The sequence below is a fragment of the Thermobia domestica genome, chromosome 9, assembly GCF_964235325.1.
Source record: "Thermobia domestica chromosome 9, izTheDome1.hap1.1, whole genome shotgun sequence".
Taxonomy (NCBI): Eukaryota; Metazoa; Arthropoda; class Insecta; order Zygentoma; family Lepismatidae; genus Thermobia; species Thermobia domestica.
Window position 1 is genome coordinate 95150204 of NC_137462.1, and position 12604 is coordinate 95162807.

Consider the following 12604-nt stretch of genomic DNA (forward strand, 5'->3'; position numbering starts at 1 on the left):
AATGAACGTAAATCCAGTGATTTTCAATGTTTCGCATAGAAACTATTTAAAGTCTTGAATCGTAAATCTTAACAAACTACCTTTCTCTTCTAAGCTAAGAACTACGTAAGAAGTTTAATATATTCATTTCTAGTAGCATAAACAAGTAGCTCAACCCATTCTTAAGTATATTATATTATAAATTACAGAAATATATTTTACGTATAATAATACGCCAAATTTTCTGTTATTAAATTGTATTAAATATTAAAGGTTATGATTTTCTGATTAAATGATTCATTATAAAATTCTAAATTCTGTTCTTTTAAACAGATAATTTTAGATATGATTAATAATTTATAAGAATTCGTAAATACAATCAAAAATTTTACATCTAATTATTTACAATCTAAACCTAAACCTAATCACATTTACTTAATTTAACTATCCCTTTTTTAAATATATTTTACGTATAATAATCCTTGTTCTTCTGATTAAAACATTATTTCTTCTTTCGTGAAATCTATTTTATAATGCCCCTAAATTAGCCCATGTATTCCATTCATAATCAATATATTTTATGATACTTAAACAAAATGCTAATTTGTTTCATTCTACAGAAAATACATTATAGCTTTTACTTAAAATTGTTTCTATTTTTTACAATCGTTTTAGCTTCTAAAACACAACCTTTGAATCCTTGAAAAATATTTCTGAATTAACGATGTTTCGTTTTGCTCCTTTCCTTTTCATACTTTTTGTATATATCTTCCTCGTTATCTATGTCCTCTATTTTGATATATACTTTTTAAATTTAATATCGACAGCATTTCTATTATAATACCATTCGTTCAAATTATTTTTCCATACATTTTATTACTGAAGCTATTTACTTATTTTCTTTATAATCATATATATGTAAATGCTTATACATATTTTTCGTATCTTTATGTTTATCCTTCCCTCCATGTTTGGCTTACCAGAATCAGTATCACTCATCAACAGCTTTTCTTTATCTCCATATTTTCCTTTAAGACATTGTTATAGAAAACTTAAAAGCTGGTTTTAGATATATTAATAACAAGCAATCACTCATAGAGAGCTCTTTTAATAATAACTTTAGTTTTATAAATGTGATTAGCTGCTACATTAAAAAAAATGTTGTTCTCTTTCTCAATGTAAAATTTGCATCTCTTCACAAGTTTGTTATTATGTGCAAGTCTTATATCGTCTATTATTCTTTTATTTTCAATGTTTGTTTTCAATTGCAGTCTGATATGAAAGTTTATAAAAATCGTTCTCAGAATCAGTTTCACCTTGTGTTTGAATTTTTGATTTGTCTATATGTCTCTCTAACTAATATGATTGTTTAAATGTTAATATTTTATTAAGTTTTTAATGTTGTCCTTCAGTATGTAGAATCTTAAATTTTAATAATGGAATATTTAATTGTCTTTATCGTAAAATGGCGATAATATTTTTTGAAGTTCTTTTATTATTTATATTATTTTCTGGAGCTAATGGTAACTTAAAATGTACATTATGAAGTTCATTTGGATGTCCTAAATCTAATACAACACCTAGGCAATATCAGAAACTTGGTTTGTTTGTAATACTTTGTTTACTCATTATTTCTAATGTTTGTTGTTAAAATTTCTATAAATTGTATGATAATTTATAACCTATCCATATTCGCTAATCGCATCCATAGATATTATGGAAAACAAGTTATTATTAAAATCTCAATTTTGTAAATACTTCTTACTTGCTACTGCTCATCACTTTAACATTGATAAATTCCTTCTTTCATAATGGTTACTGTACAGAGCAATTTGCTAACTATAACCATTTAGTAATTCTTATTTTACTCTGTTAACTTTAACATCGCACCTCAGAAAATCTTACTGAAGTAAGATATAGGATCGAATTTATATTTATAAGATCAGTATATGTAAAGTATTCAATAATATATGCTAACTTAATATTAACTAGTTTGACGTACAATTGTGTATATTCTTCAAAGGTTTCAAAGTTAAGAATTCTATAAATTTCCTCATTATTATAATCTATATCTTCTACATTCCTTCCCTTTAGTTTGTTTTCAAACTTCCCTCTTGACAATAAAGCGGTTTCTTCTAACTTTTTAAGTGTATTGTCATAATCTTACACACACACATTATATATATATATATATATATATATATATATATATATATATATATATATATATATATATATATATATGTGTGTGTGTGTGTGTGTGTGTGTGTGTTTTATAAAATAACTTGAATATTTAGGAGGAAAATGAATGTTTGTCTGAATTGATGTTAAATTAGCAGATAATCTCTGTTAAAAGCTACGATGATTACCTAAATTACTCATCGAAGCTTAACCGATTTAACGTTTTTATATTTTAAACTTTTGTATTTCATGATCCTTACAAATGTAATATATTTTCTTGTGCGTTAATTATTATGTGTGTTTTATCATTGAATTTTTCACTTCGGCTTATTTCTATAAATATATGTGTTTCATATCCGAACAAATTATGAACATAGGAATGAATCTTGAGTTTGCATATCTCAAGTTTCAACAAGAAAGCGTTGCCACTCTAAATGTTCCTGTTAAATGATCATGATCCTCAAATTTGGCCTTGTATGATAGTATGTTGATTTTGGTTTCTATTAATTGTTACTTGCCTTTATTAAATAAATCATTTATATTTTTTCTGTCTCATTTCTATTTAACTTATCTATAGCATTTATATCAACATTTTTTCTATGATTCCTCTAGATATTCTAATCCTTGAACGAATTTCATCTCTTAATTGTTAACTAAACTATTTAAACTCTGTATCTTCCGTGTTCTAATGTGCGTGAAGTTGATTCAAATATTGTTTCACAGATATAGCGTTTTCCAGTAGATTCAGATGTATATATTCATATTGTCTAAGAGATTGCACATGTTTCTATTTTTCATGAATATTTAACCCATTTTTCGCTGACGTTGATTAGATACAACAATTAATATGGTTTGTATTTTTTTAATCAATTTTCATGTATCTGTTAAGAAGGTTGTATTGTTTGTTCAGGTAGTGTTTGGACCTTATGTTCTTGAAGTAAACAATTTTCAATCCATGCCAGTGTCATTGAAATTGTTGTTTTTAAAATACTAATTTTCAGGTCAGCGTCCAGTGAATTTTGTATTTCGTATCTGGCAACACTGTCTATGCTTGAATACAAGTGACTCGTCTTACTCAGTTCTTTAGATGTTATTATATTCGTAGTAAGCTGAAATGTATATTTCACCTTTACCAAGTTGATGTCATACGCAAAATATTTGTGGTGTATCATATATGCAACGTCAGCGAAATATGTTATATGAAATTCAGTGTAGCTTGCAATATGGGAGGAGGCGACCTATTAGTCAATTTGGTGTCAACTTATAGAATACGCATTCTTGGGGGAAATAGTGGTGGTCAATTTTTGTGAAGTTCTTTGAATTAACAGTGGTAAATGGGTGGAAGCTTCGGCAGAAAATACATGAAGATGAAAAGATGCTAGTGTGGTCCTTTCGGCGATAAACAGCAGTGTGGTCCTTTCGGCGATAAACAGATATATATAACATTTTAAATTCAAGTATTGTATATCTATTATCATGATGTCCGGAATGTGTATCTCAATTCGTTTTTTTCAGACTTGCATACTTAATGTGGCTTGTATCTTGTTATTATCTTCAAATACTGTTTTTAATTTCGTCTTTCACATTAAGTATTTTATTTTTAACAATACCAACAAAATATTTTATATTTTTTGAATAATCCGTTTCAAGTGCACCTACATGAAGCGTAACGACACCAAATTACAACAATACATTACGATACAATACACTGAATCGATTTCAGATAAACGGCTTGGTCCTTACTATTAACATTTTTGCTCTACAAAGACCAAAGCTGAAATCAGAATTCTATTCAGGGTATGGAACTTTTCCTTGGAACGCCCAGTTGTTCTAGTATTACCATTCGTTTACTACGGAGATCAATTCTGTAACTGAAAATAGTTTTAATTTTCTACCACTTCTTCCTTTGGTATGAGTTTGCGAATAGAGGTGGTGTGTTTACCTGATACGCTTAGTAAACTATAAAAATGCTTTTCGCTATCTATTATCGTTTCTTTGGTTGATCAAGTTGATACCGGAAGTATCAGTATTGTTGCAATCCGGGCTTTAGAAGAGTTATGAGGATTGTGATACCATATTTTATTAAGACGCTGAAATCAATTCCGCAAGATTGCTCTTCAGTATTTCTTATCTTGTTTAATGTATTTTGATCAACGCTCAAGCCAGAAACGAAGTAACTTCTCCTTTTTGGTTTGAATAGTGAGCTATATCAGGAGATAAACATGTTGAGTCGATCAAAAAGACAAATCTATATATTGCTTAACGTTTTACTATATGGAAGTTTATGTTGAAAACGGAAGCAGTAAAATTTCTAGAACTTCTGGTTTTAAGTTGACAAAGGAGATAGAATCTTCATACTCAGAACATGCAGAAAATATTCCACAAAGAAAACTGTACTCCGTCTATTTTACCATTTTCACTCTATGAAGAATATTGAAATCAGAGGTAATAGTAACTTTAGGACATTATGGTTTTACTGGAGTTTTAGGAATAAAGATAGTATCTTTTCGAGGCACTGGATTGCCTGAAAGAAGCACTACTCACTATTTATTACCATTTTCCTTTCTTGGCGATCAAGTTGAAACTGAAGATATTAGTAAATGTTTACCATATTGAATGTAGTAGATTAATACGGATGAAGGTAGAATAATTTTTGAAACGCTGAATCACTTCCAAAAAGTCTTAATCTCTATTTATTACCTGTTTTGTTGTATGGTGATCATCATAAAGAAAAAGGAAATGGTTGTTTTGCAACAATTTTTGGTTCAGTAGAATGTTACATATATTGAAAATAAGACCTATTCTTGCATGATAAATAGATTACAAAAACGAATTCTTGGTATTCCTTTCCTAGGTATACACTCATATTGTAACCGAAAATAATATAAAATTACTTCCACTTTCAGTTTTAATGGAGTATTAGGTTAAACGTGAATCTAGTTTCCGGACGCTGAAACACAACTCCATATTTCTTACCGTTTTAACAGTATTGATATCAACGATGAAACTGGGAACTATAATTAACCTTTAGCTCTTCAAGCTTTTGTAGAGTGCCTCCGTTGGAAATAGTAAATCTCCTTGAGAAGTTTAATCATTTCCAAAGACATATCTTGTAGCGTTCAAGTTATTGTCGTTTCCTTTCTATGGTGGGCAAAGTTTTAAATGCAAACAGATTGATTTCTACTATATTTATTAATCGAATACAGGATTAACAATGGAGCAGAACTGATTCTTAGGATGCTGAGTCAATTTCAAATATCCATTTCTCTGTAAATTTTACTGTTGTTTCTCTGTTGGGATTAATATTAGTACCGCAAATACTAACAAATCATGAAATGATTCCAGAAATGAAGTTTTCTGTATACCACTGTTATTAGTGTATATAACACGTTTTCTTCAGATGTTGAATCTCCTCGAGGAAAATACCTGCTTCTATCTATAATCGTTTCTGTTCTAAAGGAATCAATATTGAAACCAAAAGCAGTGGAATTCTAACATTTCCGGCTGGAACTGTGGGTTAACGGAAGAAATGGAAACCATTCTTGAGATTTGAATCCGTTATAAAACAAGCTTTTCGATATGGAGTACTCTTTCTGCTGTCATACCCATGGCATGGACAAAGTCATTATTCAAGACTTCCGATGTATATGCATCGCCGAGTTTAAAACGCTAACTTCAATACTCATGAAGTTTGGAAGTCTATAAGACATACTTGTTGTGAAACATGATAAACAATTTCAATAGCAAACTTATCACAAAAGAGACAAAGACACTAAGAGACATTCAGATACTCATATGTGTTTTGATACATTATTCATTTCACCAAAGTATTATATAATAGAATTGGTCAGACTCTATTATATGCTTACCATTTTCTCACATCATTATTTCTCATTCCATTCATAATTAAAAACAATCGTGTAAAAAATAAAGTTACATTGTTTTACCATAATATATTATGAAAGTTTGATGGTACGGCATCCAGTTTTTAACACCAAAACGCTAATCTACATGTTGTACGTGTGTGGTTTTGAATCTACAAAACACTAAAAACCTATACATAATATGGGGATGTATCAATGTTAAAGAGCCATTTAAAAATCAAACCTGGCAATCATATGTATTGTGTTAGCAACATTGTTTTTTATCTCTTGGGTTTCTCTTTTATTCTTCTAGTTTATGATTTTGGATTTATTTTGAGTTAACACAAAGTGGAATTCCATAGAAAAACGAATCTGTAATAAAGTATAAAAGCAGAGACGTAGGAAGCCTTGTGACCTCGTTTTTTGTACAGCTTTCGGGAAACTATTTAATTTTGCCAGATAGTATTTAACAAGACATAAATGACAATTTTAAACGAACAAATGGACCAAAGGAAACTTTAGATAATCCCAGGCCTCATCAGTCCCTTAGGATCGGTTTCCATGCGTAAACATCTCAGGTTTTTCTTACAGTTCAGGTCATAAAATCCAAATATCTGTAATTACTTATAATTTGTTCAAATATCAGGATAATATATGTGGTCCCATGCCAAAACGTATTAACTACATTTTTTTTTACGAAATTGAGATAATGTGATACTTGTGTTCCGAATGGTAAGGTCCTGCATGCCAGAGAGAATCAAGTCTGTAGCTTCTGTAGGTTACCAACAGATGAAATTGTTTTTTGTGACGAATTCATATACATCGCTTGTTTCGTGAGGCAAAGAGAACCAAGTGCAGAACCAAAATAGCTTGCAACTGGGCTCACCGTGTACTGAGGTGTCGGAAATAGCGATATAGAGCAATGTCGGATAGGTATTGTGGTAGACGTGCATTTTCTGAGATGGTTCCCCCAGACACAAGTAAAAGTGTGGCTGCCTACTGTGGTATCAAACATGTACGTGTATTAACGAAAGCACTGAAGGACATTCTGTTGAGTCCGATAAACTGTTAGTATTATTTCTTATTGACACATTGAATTTTTTCTGCATATCGAGAATGTTACCTTTAGATTCTATTTATTCACTTACCTTGGATATTCTTAGAGAAAATTCATTTTAGTAATATGAAAATAAAGATTCAAAAGCATAACTTGAGACTGTAACGTAGTGATCGCTATAGAGTAAGAAACACACACACACACACACATACGCACACACACACACACACACACACACACATATATATATATATATATATATATATATATATATATATATATATATATATATAGATGAACCACAACATTAGCATTATTAGAAAGGAAAGTAGTAAACTCAGTAGGAAATATTTTTCATAAGTGAAAGATTTGCTTTATATACAATTAAAAACAATTTGCTAAGCAAAACAAGATAGTATCTGATGAAGCCAAACTGTTAGTTGGCAACACTGTCACATAATACATTGAAAAAAATTGTTTTTAGTATATGTAGTTTTCTAATGTGAATATATTGTTTTGCTTAGCAAATAGTTAGTTTCTGTTTCGAGTTGATACGTTGAGTAGAAAATAATTATATCAACTTTCTTAAGAAAATTCTGATATCTTTGCGTAATTTTCTATATTATGATGCCGTACAAATAGCCTGAAAGGAATGTTACCTTCATATGAGAACTCGGTCTATTTGTCATTTCACAGCAATTTCTAATAAAATGAATACTGAACTTGACTAATATTACGAACAAAATTTGCTATCTTCAAAAAAATAAATGACAGTATCCAATCAAAGACTGTTATCAAAATATGTCAGTTTGATATATCCAAATGGAAGAAAATGATATGCAAACGAAATAGAACATCTAGTAGAACCTTCACAGCTGTTGCTACTACCGACTATACAGTTGAAGACTGTGGCTGCAGAATCAAGTGTGGTGAATGAGTTTCCATGGACGTGAGGAAAGCCTTTTTCAAAAAGGTACTATGTTTCATGTTGAGAAGTCCAAACTTCGATTGTCAGTAAAAATTCAGTCTATTGTTCATAGACTTACAGGAATAGGTTATGAATCTCGAAGTCATGGCCTGTTAAACACACATCTTTTGAACTTTCTACTGTAATATTTTGTTTTTAGTATTGACAGTTCTTTATTGTGTACTGCGCCATTGCTTCCATAATGTTTAGTTGTGTCTGTGTTTTCGTTTTACCACAGTATAAGACATTATGCGTTTCTCTCACATAGCAAGCTTCATGCCACATCGAACTAACTACGGGTCTCTTTAGCCAAACCGAACTATGCCGCATCTTAGTTGCCTGAAACAGCAGTATTATCAGTAATGTCTGTGCTGCACAATTCATGTAATAAGATATTTTGTAAAGGATGCAAATTAAGATTGTTATATATAAGAATTTTTTGTGTATTCCTGACTTAAAAACTTTCTTCTGTACTTTATTCTTAATTTCCCAAAAACTTATTTTTTTGAAATAGTCCGTCTTGGCATGGAACCAAACATGTATGGCTTTATTTCTCCTGACACTCTTTCTTCTATATGTCCATCATAGATTACACTATTACAAATCGCCTTCCCCACTACAAGTTCTTTCTTTTTTCAGTTAGTTGATGCTGAAGTTTAACCAAGGAGCCATGCAAAACGTATCAGCACTTTACTCCTGAAGTATCGCGGTCCTCAATAACAGTATATATCTTTTTGTATATCATTTTAACTTAATGATAATGGTCGAGTACATTCTTATTCATCAAATGATTTTAAAATTGTAAAGTAATTTTAATGAATTTAAATAAGAAATACTCGTTAATGGTATCAATATTATCTGAGTATTATCATGCAAAATAGTTGAAAATTTCAATGTTTTAGGCTTCTAAGTACATTTTTAGATGCATTCCTTATCTAATCTGTTGATAATATATTCATTTTCTGCATAACAACTTTAAAGTCGATTTAATGACCACTGAACTATTATTTAACAATATGCATATAAAACTTGATAGAAGTTATATATATATATATATATATATATATATATATATATATATATATATATATATATATATATATATATACGAAAATTTGGTACTGCAATATGGCATATAATACTATATACGATATATAGTTATAATTTATATTATTAAATAATTTGAAATTTACATAAAACGTGTGTGCTTACAATCTGTTTCATATCAATCACTTATTAGTCGTTACAAGTTTTGGGAATGGAAAATATTTTTTAAAACAAGACTGTATATGTAATATTGCCGTTCTAAAGTAACTTACTCTGTTCACAATATGAATGTGGAACACATTCTCCTCCGGGCTCTTTTCGAATATAACCATTTCTACAAAGACACCGTGGTTTCGTTTTGGGACCCGGGTCTTCTATAATAATTTCGCAGGTTTCTTCAGGGCCTGTTCCATACAATTGAACTTCTTCATTTTCCCCACAGACTGCTAAACAGAAAATTACAAAGCATTTATGATTACATATTTGTTTTTTGTTTCCTATCGTATACTACTACACAATTAGAAACTTTGGGATATGTATTAATACACAATTAGATTAATTGAGCTATCGAGTTCATGTCCACATGAAAAGAACACTATGTCTCATTTATTATATATGAACTGTCTTTGTTATGGTTTAGTTAGATAGGTTATTGAGTAGATAAAGAAAAATAATTCCTGTCATTTCATTTTCTCTTATTTTCCAACGTTTTTCTCGTTGCGAGCTTCTAGTTAAGGTTATGTGATAACTTTACAATAAGGAAGTCACGTTTTGTGGCCTATATTGTCAAACTCATTCTCATCTCGGTGAGCTACCAATTACGCACAATAAAAATTCGATATTAATCGATATGAATTTTGTCCTAGATATATCTAAGCAAATATTTTATTGCGAAAATACGTTGTGCTTACATGTTAATCTTTGACATCAGATTGTTTTTGGAATAGGTGATGAAGAAGAACGTCGATAGCTTTAATATATAAGAGATCTGAGGTTCAGGAAAGAACAGTAATTGTGCTTCAAAGGAGAGCGCGGAACAAGTATTACGTTTGTATTTGCCACCCAAGACAGCGAATTAAATATAACACGACCATCTAAAATCCATTGGTGAAAATCTGTAAACGATAATTAAGTAGGTTCAGTTCGCCATGATCCAGACTTTAACCTAAACCAAGATTGCACTGTAGAACTGTAAATTACAGTATACGAAGGGAGCATATCCAGTTTGAGGGAAGGTGTGCTATTCACATGGAAGTTAGTCACCTCCTACCGGTATATCAACACGATGCCTCTCAGTCGTCTGCAATTAACACCGAGATCATTTTGTTAAAGAAAATGCTTCTCAAATGAATACGAAAGTGTCTAGTTTGATACAATCACTTAGAGTATTATTGGGAATAAAGGTAAGAGATCTCCTTCGGATCAAGATGTCGCCATTTTATTTTGCAACGCGAGTGATATAGTTCCGTGAAAAACCATCACAGGGAAAGTGGTTTGGAATGTAAGTCATCTGTGCAAATTGAATTTACATTGAAATATCAATATAGAAAAGATAAAGTGAACACTTTTTGCAGGCAACTCACGTTTGAAGCAAACGATTGTAAATTAGTGAGATCTCAATTGAAAGAACAATATATTAATTACAGTAAAATTACGTAAGAAACGTATATTATGAGTAAATTAGGATAGGCCCTATATATTGTTTGTATCATACTTGGAGAGAACGATCCATTGAAGTTTTACTGTATTTTCTATGAGTACATTGCTCTGTCCTGGTCATACCACCCTGTATTGATTCCGCATTCTTTAGAGTACTGCCGGGTTCAATGATAGAAAACTGCTGATTGAAACTAGGAAGTGAGTTCTGTATAAAATCCAATAGATTCTTTCTGTTGGGATGTAAGAAATTTACTGTTATCACCGATAATGCTAGTTTAAGCTACTTACAAACATCCAAGAACTTTCCAGGCAAGCTAGCTTGTTTGAGTAATTTCTTTCAAGACTATAATTTTGTCATTTTGCACCGTAAGGGCGTATCCAATAAAATAGCGGATGCATTGTCAAGAAATCCTGAAATGAGCCAACAGAGGAGGATAATGGAGATGATATAGAAAATAGGCTTTATTTTCTTAAATACGAAAATTTCACGTTTCTGTCTGTCAGAGGAAAGATAGTTACCTATCTCAAATTATACGAGTGTAAGAAACGGATGGATTATATAGTGTAGTGTGGGAAAATTCAACGGGCAGCCTATCATTTCCCTTTGAAAAATGGTATACTTATGCGCAGGCAGAAAATTGGTGAAGAATTTGGTGTATATTTGATTTGTGTTCTCTTGTGTTTACGTGAACATGTTTTTGAACAGTACCATATGTTTCCACACGGCCGGGTCCAAATGAGTGTACTCAAAGTTTATAAGAATATGAGGCGTCGGTATTATTTTCATGATTTAAAGAGATATGTGTTTTCTAAAGTACTATCGTGTATAACTTGTCAACTAGTGCGTCTGGTATACGGAAAAAAGCCCCACACGTTACAAATGTATGAGAACAACCCTGTACCATTTACTTCGATCACTTGTGAAATTTATGGGCCGACTGTACTAGACAAAAATAAATATCGTTATCTTTTTTTGATAATTGATGATACAACTAGATTTTTGGAGACTACAACATTGGAGATAGTAGATGCAGAATTAGTGGCGGATGCTTTAGTGAATCATGTTTTTCTAAGGTACGATACAACTAAATTTCTCAGATTGGGTAGAGCTTCAAGTTTCAAGTCTGCGTTGTTTATGGAGCTGACTTAACGGCTGGGGGTTACTTTGAAATTTGCAGATACTATAGCTCACTTTAGAATTGGTGTTGTTGAGAAGGCTATACAAACAATCTGTATGCTCCTCAAAACGTATGTGTATGATAAGCAAGAAAAGTGGTTTAATTATGTTCAATCAATCACATTTTCTTATAATACTGCCGTCCATTCTGGAATGAAGTTTTTCTCCTGCTTATCTTTTAATGGGCTTTAATCCATCACTGCCAGGGGATAATCCAATGTCTGTGCCTATTCAGTTTCAATCTAATGAAGATAGAGTGAAGAAGATTGAAAAAACGCGCTGTGAAGCATATATGAATCTTTGCAAGAGATTTGAATATCAGAAGAAAGTATCCGACGCAAAAATGTCCCACCCACAATTTTCCGTTGGGGAGACAGCTTTAATTCTGGACGTAACTCAAAACCAGGAAAATCGAATTTTTTCAGTGAAATATACGGAAGCACTGGTACAATAACTAAAAAGAATGATGAAAATTGTTAAATCGTGCAGTATTATTCTCCACGTGGTAAACTTGTAGAAGATTCCATTACTGTTTCCAGATTGAAGAAATGCTTTCCAGAAGAAAAGGAAGAAGAAGTGGTGGGAGATAACAACAACGCAGAGGTAGAAGACAAGGAAGGAAAAGAACCTGAAAAGAGGAAGAAAATTAAACAACAGAATTTTGCTCAACAAGA

General features: G+C 31.1%; 1 protein-coding gene across 1 annotated transcript in view; it reads right to left on the reverse strand.

The window, feature by feature from the left end:
* Positions 1 to 12604, reverse strand: part of LOC145694046 (zonadhesin-like) — a 139132-nt gene that overhangs the window by 40994 nt on the left and 85534 nt on the right. The window contains exon 5 of the mRNA XM_081770185.1: positions 9367 to 9540. Within this exon, the coding sequence (XP_081626311.1) occupies positions 9367 to 9540 (174 nt within the window). The remainder of the gene's footprint in view (positions 1 to 9366; positions 9541 to 12604) is intronic.